Source organism: Rhizophagus irregularis, chromosome 6 (genome assembly GCF_026210795.1).
Source record: "Rhizophagus irregularis chromosome 6, complete sequence".
NCBI classification, from domain to species: Eukaryota; Fungi; Glomeromycota; class Glomeromycetes; order Glomerales; family Glomeraceae; genus Rhizophagus; species Rhizophagus irregularis.
The window spans coordinates 2,285,245-2,301,674 of NC_089434.1; the positions used below are offsets into that span (position 1 = coordinate 2,285,245).

Consider the following 16,430-nt stretch of genomic DNA (forward strand, 5'->3'; position numbering starts at 1 on the left):
ATGTTCCATACTGGAACAGCAAATCCTCATCAAAAATTAAATGTACAACAGATGCATGAAGAACTGCTGAGACGTACAGAACTTGGCGAAATTGAAGAAAGTGACATACCTAAAGTATCTACAATAACAAACTGGATTTCAACTTTTTCACGTAAATGGAAAGAGGCCATGGCTTTGCGTTCTTTAGAAGAAAAAACGAACTCTAAAAATTCATAAAAATACTTGTAGAAAGTACTTGTAAAGAAAGAAATATAAATAACATTTAATAAAAGTTAAAATTTTGTACTTTGAGTGTTTTGTTAAAGGTGAAATTAATATATTATATATATACATATTTTTCCAAAATCTACAGAACATATAAGGAAAAATAGTTTTTTTTTGTTGAACTGTATTTTCACATTGTTTATGCAGCTTGCCATGTGATTTGGAGGATCTGTAAAACGTTTTTCATGATTTTTGTCTTATTGCTATCATTAGCAATTATAAAAATTTTAATTATGATCGGCAAATTTTTACCCCAAAATGTAATAGTAATTTTGTGCTGATCTTTCACGGACCATGACTTAATTATTTATTTTTTTATTGATAATAAAAAAAAAATTGTTAATTTTGGTAAATTGACAATTAAATTTACCGATCTACAAATAATTTTAATAAACTGAAATTATATTTTATTAAGCAAATTTAAACTTATATTATTTAGGATTTTACTATAACTCATATTTTAAGTTTTAGCAAATTAGTATAAATTTAAAATGTGATAATTTGATTTTTAGCAAATTAAATCTATTTTAGCAGGAGCAAAAAGTGCTAAACTCAAGCAGATCAGTTATGAGTTATATATGTGATGTCTGAGGTTCTGTATATATAGTGCAATATAAAAGTAATATATTTAAGCAGTATCAAATGTATTATAAATAGTAGCGTTACTATAATTTCTTTTGATCTATATAGTAGTATAACAAACTTAATTTGCAAAATCTTATAAAATACTACTTATCAAGATTAATATGAACAACAAAAATAAGATTTGTTTTGTGATTAATAAAATGTTTAATTTTAGTTTTAACTATTTTAAAACTGGTAAAATTAAGTAAAACTTCAAAACTTGATAAAACTCTTTTTTTTTTAATAAAGTTAAAAAATTAGAAAAGTCTTTGCTTTAATAGTAAGTATTTTATATATATATATATTATGAATATCATATTATATTTTTATTTTCAAAATAGACTTAAAAAACAAATAAAAGAGCTAAAAAAATTAATGCTTACCAATTTTACTTACAATTTGGAATTGGATCTAAGCTTCAAAAATCTTTCAATAATATTGGAAGCTTTCAACTATAAAGATTTGAAATAAAAGATTAATATTTTATTGTTAAAAGTATATTGAAGGAAATCATGCTATATAATATATTATGTATATTAAAAGAAGAAATTTTTCTTGGCAAAAGTAATTGGCATGATAAATTGTTACATGCAGTCTTGGAAATCTGGTGACTTCACATACTGGAAATTATAGTATTTTTTTAGAAGTACAGTCTTTAAAAAATAATGGTAGTAGTAAAAATGATACTTATTATTTTGAAAATAAATCAGCATTTTGCTATCTAAATTAATATTTGTAAAAATTTATCCTAATAAAGCAGGTGTTAAAGAGATAAAATATAAATTATTAAATCCTATGCTTTTGAAAAATAGTTAGCTTTAACGTACAGGTTTAATTTTATTTTCGGTTTATCACGTGCGATCTCGTTACACAGATCACCAGCAGGATATCATAACGAGAAAATAGAAAAATTCAGTATCAGGTTATTTTGAATCATACTTTGACGCTACAAGTTAAATAATAAAATACATGTAATTTCATCCCTCTTTCAGAATATATATAAAAAAAATTTTTAATATTTAATTCTAATTTTTTTATAAAACTTACCGCCATTATTTTCGCCGAGGTCTGTACAAAAAAAATCTCGAGGGAAATTCTCAAAAAACTTCTGGATAAGCCTAAACCTGAAACATTCTTTTACTACAATATCATTAATTTAAAATTGTTTTACATTTTTTGTACAATATAAGATATATTCTCGCTAGTTAATGGTTATTTTATATCCGTAAACGGTGGATCTCACGGTTTCGCATCCATGATCCTCTTTAAACATTGGACTCATGATTTCTTTAAAAATTTTCTCAACTTTCCACTGTAAATTTTTTGCTTCTTCGAAAAATTCCATGTCCTTATGTGCTAGATCTGGTAGGTTATGAGTAAAAAAAACCAATATTTGTCCATTAATAGGATCAAGACATTCTTTACATGTTTTTAAAAGTGCTTTGTGTTGAGAATGATTAAATATTAGATCAGATAATATTATAAGATCATATAAATTGGATGTTTTTTCCGATTTTGAAATCGCGTTTAGTAAAGGATATGTATCTTTGCCCCATATATACCCCTGGAAATTAATAATGTATAAAATTAATTATAAGTACTTTAAATCAAATTAACAAACATAATCATAATTACCAAAACTCTTATATTATCCGTACAAATATCTGTGCTCAAATTCGTATTTACGTTATGTCGAATATTATCTATTAAATCATCGTCCGGGTAATCCGTAATAACAACCTTTGAAGAACAAAAAAACTAAATTAATAAATAATATCCAATAATTTCACTTAATTTACTTCTCTTTAGTATACCTTTTCTGCTCCATTTACGGCTGCTATTAATGAAGGTAATGCTCCACCTGCACCGAGTTCCAAAACTTTCTTTCCTTTTACTAATTCTTTATGTTCGTCTAAATACCATGCAAAACATTTGCCTGCGTTCCATAATAAATGTGCCCATAATGGATGTGATCCAACTAATCTTATATTTAAAGTCTTAAAATTATCTATTCAAAAAATGCATGAATATGTAAGTTCTTTTTACTTTTATCTCTATTTTAACTAGCTTGATAATTTAATTTGTACCAGACTGCAATAAATGTTCGTCTTTGCGGGAAAACGTTTGAAAAGTTGGTTTTGGTTGAGGTGGTAGATATCCTTCAGGTTCCTTATTAATATCAAATAAATGTTATTCTAAAATATTTTGTTATTTGACCAACGAATAAAAAGAACCAAACCTCAAAAATTGAAAGGTCTTGTTCGTCTAATTGTAACTGCTCTTCGGAATTATCGAAAGTCATTGTCGATATAAAAAAAAATTTGTAAGTAAATTTTTCTTCAAATATTATGTACTAAAAAAAATTGTTAGTGTGTTACAAAAAAAACCGGAAAATTATTCACGTGATAAAAATGCATGTTATACGCAGAGACCCGGAAAAATTCCGATATCAAATCACAAATATTTATCACGATAACAGTAAAAATTCCGATTTATTCCGATATAAATTTTACTAATCATTATAGTTATTTATTGCTATTTTGATTATTAAAGTACATAATAGTAAGGAATTTAAGTGATTCTAGATTTAAATTTTGTCTATCATCATCTAAAATTTTATTATATGCGGAAAAACTTCTTTCTACTGCGCAGGAAGAGATTGGTAACCAAATATAATTTCGCGCAATTTTTTCTAAAAGAGGAAGCTGTAATGAAACTTTATCCCAAAAAGTTGATACTATGATCACAAAAACGGCACATAAATTTTCCATTATCTGCAAAAAAATAACTTCAAAAATTTGATGAATATTTTTCTCTCTTCAGAAAATTCTTGCGCACGTGAAAAAGCAGTAACTGTGGCATTTTAACATTAAAAAAAATTTTTCGGAGACATTAAATTTATTCCGATGATCTGCATTTATGATTGGCTAATTGTCACGTGTCGGAATAAAATTATCAAAATTCACTAAAATTCTGTTTTATTCCATTATGTAGCAAAAATTCCGTTGGAATATTTCCGGGTCTCTGGTTATACGGTGTTCCAAATTATATGTAGATCAATCATATGTGATGTTACATATAAAATTAATTAGTGCGGATTTTTCACTCTGTAATGTTGCCGATCATCAATCTATAGATTAATTAGTAATAAAATAGCATATTATTATTGAATTCATCATCATAATAAAAAGTACAACCACAATAATTTTTATATCAAATTGTTCATAAAAATATGCTCTTTCAAGTGACACCTTTTTTTTTTGAAATTTATATTATTTTGTGGAAAAAAAATGCTATGTAATTAAAAAAATATATGATTTTTTTGATCTTTTATTATATAAGCCTTTTGATTTTTTACTTTTAGGCTTAAAAAATAAAGGTGCCTTGATTTAAGGTATTTTTCACGCCTTAAACCTAATTCACTATGACAATGAGCTATTTTAAAGTTTATAAAATAATACATAATAATAATGACAGTAAAATAAGGGATTAATAATTTAAAGAATTAGGATGCATAGTTTAATGTATTATTAATAAAAAGCATGCATAATTTAATAATATAAGTTTATTTTTTTTTTTAAGTTAATTTTAATTCACTATGATAATGAGCTCTTTTAAAATTGAAAATAACAAAAATATCAATAATGGTGGTAAAGTAAGGGATTAACAATTTAAAGTATTAGGAATGCATAGTTTAATGTATTATTAATAAAAAGCATGCATAATTTAATAATATAAGTTTATTTTTTTTTAAAGTTAATTTTAATTCACTATAACAATGAGCTCTTTTAAAATTAAAAATAACAAAGACATCAATAATGGTGATAAAGTAAGGGATTAACAATTTAAAGTATTAGGATGTATAGTTTAATGTATTATTAATAAAAAATATGCATATAAATTTATTTTGTTTATGAATTTATAACATAAGTCTATAACAATAAATTCCAATTTAAAAATAACAAAAAATCAATAATGTGATAAAGTAAGGGATTAATAATTTAAAGTATTAAACGTATAGTTTAATGTATTAATAATAAAAAATATACATATAAGTTTATTTGTTTATGAATTTAAACTATAAGTTTATAACAATAAATTCCAATTAAAAATAACAAAAAATTCAATAATGGTGATAAAGTAAGTGATTAATAATTTAAAGTATTAGAATACTTAGTTTAATATATCATTAATAAAAGCTTTATTTTGTTTATGAACTTAAACTATAACAATGAACTTTTAAAATTTAAAATAACAAATAAATCAATAATGATAGTAAAGTAAGGGATTAAAAATTTATCAATAAAGTAGTGCATTATAATTTAATAATCTAAGCTTTATTATTTTATTTTAAATTCAAAAGTATTAAATTTCCTATAAAAAAGAGAGTTTTTAAGGCATTTTTCTTTTATCATTTTTATAGCAATTAAAATGAGCAAAAAAAATGCTAGAGCTCGTCAATTATCAAATACATATAAAATTCAGGCTGAAAAACATAACAGCTCACAACAGCTAATTATTGTTACCTATTTAGAGTCAACAAATGATAATAATTATCAAAGTAAATTTTCAATTGAAAAGTTGTGAGAAAAACTTGTTGAAAATATTAGAAATCTTCCTGCCAATGAAGTTAAAGATGCATATTATCTTTTTCAAAATATGAAATACTAAAAAGGAAAAAATTAAGGAAAAATTTTTTCAATTTATATACAAAATAAAGCATAGAATTACTTAAATCTGAATTATATAAGTATACAGAAACAAAAGAATACCTTCAAAAAAAAAAAGCTCAAGATAAATCTCTTAAACAAATTTGCAGCTTAAATTCTAAGGTAACAAAATTACATAAAAAGCATATATCAAAAGTCAATTCTTATGGAAGAAAGTTGTCAATTGTTAATAATGCAAAACTTAAATCAGTAATAACAAAAATAATTAAGGAAAATAAAAAAGAATTTTCACCAGAATTTAAACTATTAACTATATACAAATAATTCAGGCTGGAATAACATCAATAAGAAGTACTGTAAAACATTGGTCAAAATCAAAACTTTCGACTGTTAAGAGCTTTCAGCATAATTTTTGCCGATTGGTCATATGATTCATCACATTTTTTGACTAATGGCAAAAATCGGTAAAATCTAACTTATACTAATTGTTATATGAAAAATTGTTCCTTTAAGATCATTCAGTAAAATTATATTGATTGGTCATATAAATCAACACAATTTTGCCAAATTTGCCAAATGGTAAAAATCAATAACTAATTGGCAATAATTTGGCAAATCAGTTGATAAATAACTGAAATCATCAGATGATTCAAATCAACATTTTACAGGTCTTTTTTAAACAAACTTTTTTAAACTTTTATCCTTTTTCCTTCCCTTTCTTACACCTTAGTTCTTCATGTAAATATACACATTGAATTCGGTAACTTTTTATTAAATCAAAAAAGTTTTGAAACTCTTTTTAAAAAAACGTTTTTTAATGTTAAAAACATCTTTTTTTATACTTTTAGTGAATAAAATCAGTTCCAAAAGATTTTCAAAACTTTCTTATAAAAAAAACATTTTTTTTAATATTTTTTTTGCAGGAAATCGATTCCGACGTCGATACCATTTTTCTAAGTGAAGTTTCAAAAGATTTTTGAAACTTTCTTTAAAAAATACATTTTTTTAACAATAAAAAACATTTTTTTTTTATTTATTTCCAGGTAAAGTTTTGAAAGATTTTGAAACTTTCTTCAAAAAAAAATGTTTTTATACTAAAAAACGCTTTTTTTTATTTATTTTGATAGGAATTAGTTCTGACGTGAATACCGTTTCCCAGGTAAAGTTTCAAAGGGTTTTCGAAACTTTCTTAAAAAAAAAAACGTTTTTATACTAAAAAACATCTTTTTTAAATATTTTTTATTTAGGAAATTAATTCTGACATAGATTAGAGGTGCGCTCTGAATGAATCTACTCAATCCGTCATCCAGATGATCACGTGACGGATCAATCTGAATTAAAAAAATTGGATCATCAGATTATCTGCAGATTGACCGGATTGATTATAATTCTGGCCAGAATTAAGTAATCAGCATGGAATTATCCTTTTTAGGGCATGAGTAAGTAAGTGAGTAACATTACACAAATCCAAAAAAGCAATTTTGTTTCCCAGCAAAAATGAAATTTTGAGTTTCACAATAATCCTAAAAAGGAAATTTTTCACTGATCATTTAATTTCAGCCGGAATTTATGATTAGATATTTAATTATTGTCACGTGACGCACAAATATGTCAATCGTTTCCATTTATGGTGATACCCATTCCACAAAAACCAGTTTTTCTAAATTTAGTTTTCGGTCGTATAACACAAAATTTTCTAAAAAGGAAAATTTTTTGTCGATCCCGTATAGGATTGATCGGATATCCGGTCATCCATCTGGTCTATTTGATGGATTCATCTGATCAATCTGAATATGCCTATTTGATGAATTGATTTTAGGATGATCAGATTGACCAGATTCAGAGCCTACCACTAGCATGGATACCGTTTCCCTAGATAAAGTTTCAAAAAATTTTTGAAACTTTCTTCAAAAAAAATGTTTTTATTCTAAAAAACACTTTTTTTTATTTATTTTGATAGGGAATTAGTTCCGATATAGATACTGTTTTCATATGGGCTGATTTGTTTACTCTGCATTAAAAAGAGTTATTGATTGATTTTCACAATTTTTGTTATTCAAAATTGTTTTGTAATACCAAAAAATCATCTGATTGATGATCACTTGACTACATAATAAGTTGAACAAAAATTTACATTTGCGAAACTTAAATTATTAAATGTAAAAGAGCTGTGAAAAAACCCATTTCACTAATAAAAAACCCATTTCTCATATGTATGGAATTTTTAACATATATTATTAAAAAGTAAGTATATTTTAATAAAATATAAAGTAAAATAAAAATGTATATAGCCTTAGTAGCTATAAATGTTTATAAAAGTATAATAAAAATATCATATAAAAGATGGTATCATAATAGATATTTTAATAATTATTTTATGTCAGAGTTTGTATTACCATCTTTAAACGCAAATATATCAAGATTCACTGATCTGTTTTCTATAATTTTAGGCTTGTTGGAAAGCCCTTGTTTTGGACTTTATAGGCGAAAAAAGAGCTCGCCGATTGAATCATTAGATCCAGAGATATTTACATTTAAAGTTAAGGTATGAACTTTTTAACATGCTTAAATGCAAATATCTTGGGATCCACTAATCCATTTTTTATAAATTTAGGCTCTTTGGAAAGCCTTTGATCTGGTCTATATGAACGAAAAAAGAGCTTGCCAATTGGATCACTGGATCTGGAGATATTTACGTTTTAAGTTAAGATACAAATTTTTAACATATATAGTAAGTGCTAAGAATTATATTAATTTAAAAGAAATATTTACCAAATTATAGTATAATAACATTAAATAAAAATTTTTTAATACTCATTTCCAATTTACTGTATATTATATAGTATTTTGTATAATAAAAATGTAATAAAATTAATATTTTAATTAAAGGTAGACAAATCAGCCCATATGTCCAGGTAAAATTTTGAAGGGTTTTAAAACTTTCTTCAAAAAAAAAACGTTTTTATACTAAAAAACGTCTTTTTAAATATTTTTTGTTTAGGAAATTGGTTCTGTTTTGGATACCGTTTTCCTAAAAAAATTTTGAAACTTTCTTAAAAAAAACATTTCTTAACTAAAATGTTTCTTTTTTATTTTTTGCAAAGAAAATCAGTTCTGGCGTAGAAACTGATTTTCTAGGTAAGTTTTGAAACTCTTTTGAAACTTTTTTTTAAAAAAATGTTTTTAACATAAAAAATGTTTTTTTTTTGTTTTTTTTGCAGAAAATCAGCTCTGGCATGGATACTAATATTTCAGATAAGTTTCGAAACTAAAGTTTGAAACTTTATAAAAAAAACGTTTTTTAATATTAAAAATGTTTTTTTTTTCATTTATGTATAAGAAATCAGCTCCAACATAGACGCTGATATTTTTTGAAACATCTTTAATAAAACGTTTTAACTAAAACATTTTTTTTTTTATTTTTGTATAGAAAATTAGCTTCAACGTAGACGCTGATATTCCAGGTAAGTTTTAAAACTAAAGGTTTGAAACATCTTTAATAAAATATTTTAACTAAAACATTTTTTTATTTTTGTATAGGAAATCAGCTCTAACGTAGACGCTGATATTTCAGATAAGTTTTAAAACTAGAAGTTTCAAAACTTCTTTAAAAAAAAACGTTTATTTTAACGTTTTTTTATATTTAATTATAGAGATATCAGTTCTGGTGTGGATACCGAATCTTAAAGATAAGTTTCAAAAAAAGAATTTTAAAACTTTCTTTAATAAAACGTTTTTATACTAAAAACGTTTTTTTATTATTATTTTTTATATAGGGATATCGGTTTCAGCGTGAATACCAAATCTCAAAGATAAGGTTTAAAAATTTTGAAACTTTAATATAAAAAACGTTAATTTTTAACATTTTTTTTAGGGATATCAGTTCTAGCATGGATACCATTTCCTTAGATAAAGTTTTGATAGATTTTCAAAACTTACTTAAAAAAATCATTTTTTAGTTAAAAAATGATTTTTTTTATATTTTTTTATAGGAAATCAGTTCCAGCATAAATACTATTTCCCTAGGTGAAGTTTCAAAAAATTTTCGAACCTATTTTAAAAAAACGTTTTCTAACTAAAAAACATTTTTTTTAATATTTTTTTCACAGAAAATCAGTTCTGATGTAGATACCGTTTTCCCAGGTAAAAAAGTTTCAAAAGAATTTCGAAACTTTATTAAAAAAATGTTTTTTAATATAAAAAATATTATTTTTTTTATTTTTTTTTAGGAATTCAGTTTCGGTATGGATATCGATACTCCAGGTAAAGTTTCAAAGATTTTGAAACTTTATTAAAAAAACATTTTTTTAATATAAAAAACGTTATTTTTTATTTTTTTTTTGTAGAAATTCAGTTCCGGTATGGATGTCGATATTCCAGGTAAAGTTTTAAAAATTTTTGAAACTTTCTTTTAAAAAAAAAAGTTTTATACTAAAAAACTTTTTTTTATTATATTTATTTGTAAGAAATTAGTTCCAGCGTGAATACCTTTTCCAGGTAAAGTTTTGAAAAATTTTCAAAACTTTCTTTACAAAAACAAGTTTTTATACCAAAAAGCTTTTTTTTTATTATATTTTTTTATAGGAAATCAGTTCCAACATGAATACTGATATTCCAGGTAAAGTTTCAAAAAAAATTTTTGAAACTTATTTTTTTATTAAAGAATCAGTATACTAATCGTTTCTTTATTTTTTATTTAGGGTTTCTTTGGATTTTTGTTGAATAGGTGGTAAGTTTATTTTTGAAATTAAATTTTTTTAAAAGATAGTTTACTAATCATTTTTTATTTTTTTTGTTTTGTAGATTTTTCAGATCTTTGTAAATTAGACTTTTATTGGGTTAGTAAAGATGGTGGTAAATAGTAGATAATATGGCGGGTGTGTGTAGTGAATGGTAGTGAATGGTGGATGACAAATAGTAGATAGATTTAATATGTAATTTTAATATGTAAAGCAAATTAATAAAATTTAATTAATAAATTGTTATTACAAATTAAAATTAGCTAATATACTAAATATACAAAATCGGTAATAATTAGATTGATTATTAACAATCGTCAATTTGGTTTTTACCAATTTATTACTAATTTTACTGATCGATTTGTTGACAAGTAGCAGGCATTATGGTGCAAACAGTGTTTATTTTTCACTGTGCGGCATGTGCGCAGCGCACATAATCAGAATTTTACGCACACCTTTTTTAGAAAGGATGTGCAGCATGCACACAAAAAATTTTGAAATATCTTTATGTGATTGGACGCATATATGTTACAGTACCTATTATAGTAGTATAGCCATACCACTTTGCCGCACAGTAAGATTCAATAAATTGTGTAACATCTGCACAGTAACTTTTATCAAAAAATTAACACTGGGTGCAAATCGCCTATAAAATTAGTTGCTGATTTTTTTTGGTACTGATCGGCTAAGGTCAGACTAAATTTCGTCCAACATTCGGCAATTTAAAATTTTGCCGAAATGGACTATTCTGACTAGTGAAAGAAGCTAAGTTATTCTATGAATTTATTACAAGAAAACCTGATGATACATTTTTATCAGTACAATCAGTAAATCGTTGGCATAAAGAAATTTTTTCTTTTCATATAAATTTAACTTTTTTATCAGCTTCTATATCTTTACTTTTAGTATCTATATATGAAACCGAAATTGGTTAATTTTGGCCTTCGAAATAGTCAAAATGGTCAAAATGGTCAAAATGATTTCGATTTGAGCCTCTCTAAAAGTCGAAATGGTCAAAATTACGTTATAATCATATGATTTTATAGTAAACAATAATCATCATGATATTAGTCAAAGTAATTTATTAATATTTATTATTAGCATTTATTAAATATGGTAAAATGCATTTAAGTATTTACTTAAAATACTAATAAAATGCTTAAAAAATTAAATGGTTAATAAATATTAAAATTTAGTACTTATTTAATATATTAAGCATTTATTGCTTAATAAATATAAAATTTTAATACTTATTAAATATTGCTATTCAATAAACATATGGTTTCAGTTGGTCCAACATCGTGATGATATTAAAATTCAAAGTTAATGATCTTTGCATTCAGTGATTCGATTTTTATGATCTTGTGCAGTTGGATTCAGCTCATCGAGAGGATTCCAATGATATGTATTAACTGCAGATAATTGCATATGAAAAATTTAAAAAATAAGTTTGACGGTCTGGGCAGATATTATCATGTGTATGATCTTTACAGAAATTTAACATTTTTAATCAATATAGAATTGATATTGTTAAGTTTATCTTAATGGTATTGTTTTAATATCATTTTAACTAATATCATTTCAATATCGATTTAACATTGATACAATATTGAAATAAAGTATTATTATTTCGATATCATTTCAATATTAAATTAATATTAAAATGATATTGAAATGATAATTAAAATGACATTAAAATGATATCTTTAAATTAAACTTAAAAATGTTATTTCAATATCATTTCTATTATCATTTAATATCATTTTAATACTATTTTGATATCATTTTAATATTAAAGTGATAATATTTTATTTTGATATCGTATCGATATTAAATCGATATTGAAATGATATCAAAATAATATTAAAATAATATTGCTTGAAAACTTAAAGTTTCTGTAAAGATGACTGTATATGAAAATTTCATATATAGTCAGAAAATGAATTAAGTGGTTTATTATTTTCGCAAATAGCTGTAATCTGTATCAATCAACATATAACTAATTTGATACCTGATTGACAACAATTTGACCAGCTGATTAATGACTTATGGTCAACAATATTCAATCGGCAACCAATCAGTTAACGTTCAATATAGATGACAGATAGCTGATTATTTACTGATTGTTAAACTGGCACCAATCAGTCACCAATTAGCACTAATCGGTCATATGACTGATGTGTAGTCAATTGAAATAAATGCCTGATTGATGACCAGTTGAGTATCTAAATGAATGAATCAGTAACAGATCAGCTACCAATCAGGTACCAATCGGTTATATAACCGATTGATGACTGGTATATTATATTTCAATCTGTATTAGTAGGTTCTACAAATTGCAAATTTTAAATTCAAATTAGATTTGAGAATATGTAGGATCATGTGAATACAGTCAACTCTCTTTATAGTCACACATTTGGGACAGTCCATATTTGGTGATTATAAAGAGATGTGACTATATAAAAAATTTCTTATATTTGTATATCATAATTTCGGCCAAAAATTAACATAATTTTAGCCAGAATTATACTTAAAACTTTATTGTATCGTAACTTCGCCAATATTAATCGTAGAGAGATGATCTTACCGCCATTCGATTCGTCTTGATGAGGCGGTTCTAATGGTATAAAATACGTCGAAATCCAATCACTAGATTAATTTCCAAAATTAAAAAAATATTAATGGTTTTTGTGTAATAACTCTGCCAATATTGATCCTAGAAAGACGATCTTACTACCATTCGATTCGTCTTGATGAGACGAATCTAATGGTATAAGATACATCGAAATCCAATCACTAGATCAATTTCCGAAATTAAAAAATATTAAATGGTTTTTAAGTAATAACTCCGTCAATATTGATCACAGAGAGATGAGCTTACCACCATTCGATTCGTCTCGATGAGACGATTCCAACGAGCTATAAATCGTCTTTTTACAATCACTAGGTACTGAGAAATCTAGCAAAATGTTAAATGGCGCAGTAAACGTAAATCAAGAAATATTATAATGCTGATGTTTAACATTTTGTTGAATAACTCGTCAGCCAGTGATTGGAAAGGGATAAAACTAGGGTTGGTCACCCTATCTTGGTGGTTAGTCACTGAGACCCTCATTAAGCCTGAGTATGGTGAGGTCGCAGGTTCGATTCCCATGACCACGGAAATAAAAAGAATTTTACTGCAGACGCTACAACCAATAGCGTGAAGGTACAGGGATTAGTGTAGTTGGACTGCATCATGGTGAATTAGTGTGTACGGTTAGGCCGCACATTTCAACTAAGGGTCATGGTGTCCTTCTAACGTTCCCTATGGCGCCATTGGCATGTGCGCAGCCCCTGTCCTCGTTAGGTCACTACTATACCTGGAGTGGGGACTTCCTGTCCGGGTGGTCACTCTACGATACCGCTTGGGGTCAGTAATGGCTAGATGGTCGTCCTAGATGGTAAAGCTGAGGGTGCAATGTCTTAGTGGTAGTTAGACCTTCTGTTAGGTCTTAGACCAACCAAGGTGTTCGTGCGCGAACAGGTAGCGTGGCTATGGGGTTCGATTCCCTACTCCTGGGTGCCTGGTTGGTGATCCCTGGTGGTTGATACCCACCATAAGGGGTGATCCTGGACAGATGCCTGCTACTTCCTGTCTGAGTGGTCACTACAAAGTATACCACTTGGGGTAAACAACTGTACTATCGGTGCTAGGTAATCGCGGGCTGTAGTGGCGCTTTGAGTGAGGCTTAGTACCTAAAATGGTAGTATGGAAGGGTACTAGATGGTTGATGTTACCTGTCGAAAGTCCTCCATGAAAGTAGATGCTCTCTAAAGGTCGTTAAATAAATTGAGTATCAGTATCGTACAATGGGTATAGGATGAGTAGGCGGCGTGTATCTAGCTTCAGATCAGCCTAAAATGGCCCGATGGGAGATGTCTTCTATAGTGGTGCTGTTACCTGAGGAATTAAGTACTCGGTATAATGGTTGCCCATTGAAGATGATAGGACGCGACCCGACCCAGTTAGTTACGCAAGAGGCAATGGGGGTGGTCTGCCGTAAACACTTTCAAAGGAAAGGGATAAAAGCAGGGTTGGTCACCCTATCTCGGTGGTTAGTCACTGAGGCCCTCATTAAGCCTGAGTATGGTGAGGTCGCAGGTTCGATTCCTATGACCACGGAAATAAAAAGAATTTTACTGCGGACGCTACAACCAATAGCGCAACAGTAGCATTAGCAGGCAGGACTGCATCATGGCGAATTCACGCGACGATTAGGCTGCACATTTCAACTAAGGGTCATGGTGTCCTTCTAACGTTCCCTATGAGGCCATTGGCATGTGCGCAGTCCTGTCCTTGAGGTCACTACTATACTTTCAGGGGGACTTTCTGTCGGGTCACTCTACGCCACCGCTAGGGTCAGTAATGGCTATGATGGTCGTCCCTAAATGGTAAAGCTGAGGGTGCAATGTCTTAGTGGTAGTTAGACCTTCTGTTAGGTCTTAGGACGACCAAGGTGTTCGTGCACAGAACAGGTAGCATGGCTAGCTCGATTCCCTACTCCTGGGTCCCCTGTTGGTGATCCCTGGTGGCGATACCCACCATATGAGCGATCCTGAACAGACGCCTGCTACTCCCGTCTGAGTTGGTCACTACAAAAGATCCACTTGGGGTAAACAACTGTACTATCGGTGCTAGGTAATCGCGGGCTGTAGTGGCTTTGAGTGAGACTTGGTACCTAAAATGGTGGTATGGAAGGGTGTTAGATGGTTGATGTTACCTGTCGAAAGTCCTCCATGAAAGTAGATGCTCTCTAAAGGTCGTTAAATAAATTGAGTATCAGTATCATGCAATGGGTATAGGATGAGTAGGCGGCGTGTACCTAGGCTTCAGATCAGCCTAAATGGCCTGATGGGGGATGTCTTCTATAGTGGTGCTGTTACCTGAGGAATTAAGTACTCGGTTTAATGGTTGCCCATTGAAGATGATAGGACACAGACCCGAGATTAGTCTCATAAGAGGCAATGGGTGGTCTGGCCGTAAACACTTGCAAAGGAAAGGGATAAAACTACCACCATTCGATTCGTTTCAGTGAGACGATTCCAACAAGCTATGATACATCTTTGTACGATTATTAGATGCCAAGTTATTTAATATATTCTTTATATAACTGTGATTATAAACGGTTCTTTTTAATATAAGATTTTTGAGGATAGGTGTGATAGTGACTATAGATAGATTGTGACTATATAGGATAGATTTTAATAATAAAGTGTTTTGAACATTCAACTGGTGTGACTATATAGTAGAATGTGACTATAATGGGAGTGACTATAGAGGGAGTTGACTGTAATATCTTTACTAAAATTTGAATTTACTTAATAAGATAAGACTAAACTACCTCTGATTTATATATTCAAGAAAAAGAAATTGATATACATGAAAAAAGAAAAAATTTCTTTTGATATGATCATTTGATTTCAAGAAAATAGGTGGATAGACATTAACTTGATTGGAAGCATCAGTTAAAAATAAATTTTATGCAAGTGATATTTATTTAGTAATAATTTCTGGAAGACTAACAGGTATCTGCCAGCTTTTTAACATTGCAATTAATAAGCCATTCAAGAATTACCTTTAATTTACCAAGAATAGCATCTATAGATAGTAAGTGATAATGCTAGAGTAATTGCTAATGGAAACCTTTAGTATGCTAAAATAAGTGATGTTTGTAGTTGGAACAAACAATTATAGAATAAAATTACTGATGAAATTATAATTGAATCTTTTAAAGTGTGGCATAATAGATTTGTTGGTTAATGAAAATGTAAAAATTGATAAAGAATCAGAAACTGAAAAATCAGAAATTAAGGTAAAATTAAAAACTGAAAAAGAATCAGAAACTGAAGTAGAATTGGAAGCTAATAATGGAGAATCAGAAATTGAGGAGTGGGAAAATGGTATTAATGATATAGAATCAGAAATTGAAAAATTGGTAATCAATAAAACTGATGATGAAAGTCATTAGAATGGTAATACTTTAATAGCGTATTTTTTTCTTTGATTTTAATGACAAAATTGCATATTATTATCATTGAACATTATAATTACATTTATTGTATTGTCTGTTAAAATTTTATAAAGAATTTT

General features: G+C 27.6%; 4 protein-coding genes across 4 annotated transcripts; 3 read left to right on the top strand and 1 right to left on the bottom strand.

The window, feature by feature from the left end:
* OCT59_026236 (uncharacterized protein) lies at positions 1-216 on the top strand (the record flags this gene model as incomplete). Its single annotated transcript, XM_066143040.1, has 1 exon — positions 1-216. The coding sequence occupies one exon, from the start codon at positions 1-3 to the stop codon at positions 214-216; it is 216 nt and encodes a 71-aa protein (XP_065992597.1).
* A 1,487-nt stretch (positions 217-1,703) lies between these two features.
* Positions 1,704-3,229, bottom strand: OCT59_026237 (uncharacterized protein). The gene is made up of 5 exons (XM_066143041.1): positions 3,128-3,229; positions 2,976-3,057; positions 2,703-2,896; positions 2,524-2,628; positions 1,704-2,452 (listed from the first exon to the last, which is right to left on the bottom strand). Exons 1-5 carry the CDS (start codon positions 3,188-3,190, stop codon positions 2,090-2,092), a joined length of 807 nt encoding a protein of 268 aa, XP_065992598.1. The 5' UTR covers positions 3,191-3,229; the 3' UTR covers positions 1,704-2,089.
* Positions 3,230-9,448: 6,219 nt separating this feature from the next.
* On the top strand, positions 9,449-10,284 carry OCT59_026238 (uncharacterized protein; the record flags this gene model as incomplete). The annotated part of the gene is made up of 7 exons (XM_066143042.1): positions 9,449-9,472; positions 9,668-9,701; positions 9,788-9,821; positions 9,905-9,938; positions 10,032-10,055; positions 10,143-10,176; positions 10,259-10,284. The coding sequence occupies 7 exons, from the start codon at positions 9,449-9,451 to the stop codon at positions 10,282-10,284; spliced, it is 210 nt and encodes a 69-aa protein (XP_065992599.1).
* Positions 10,285-16,005: 5,721 nt separating this feature from the next.
* On the top strand, positions 16,006-16,308 carry OCT59_026239 (uncharacterized protein; the record flags this gene model as incomplete). The annotated part of the gene is made up of 2 exons (XM_066143043.1): positions 16,006-16,011; positions 16,075-16,308. 2 exons carry the CDS (start codon positions 16,006-16,008, stop codon positions 16,306-16,308), a joined length of 240 nt encoding a protein of 79 aa, XP_065992600.1.
* Between the last annotated feature and the right edge of the window lie 122 nt (positions 16,309-16,430).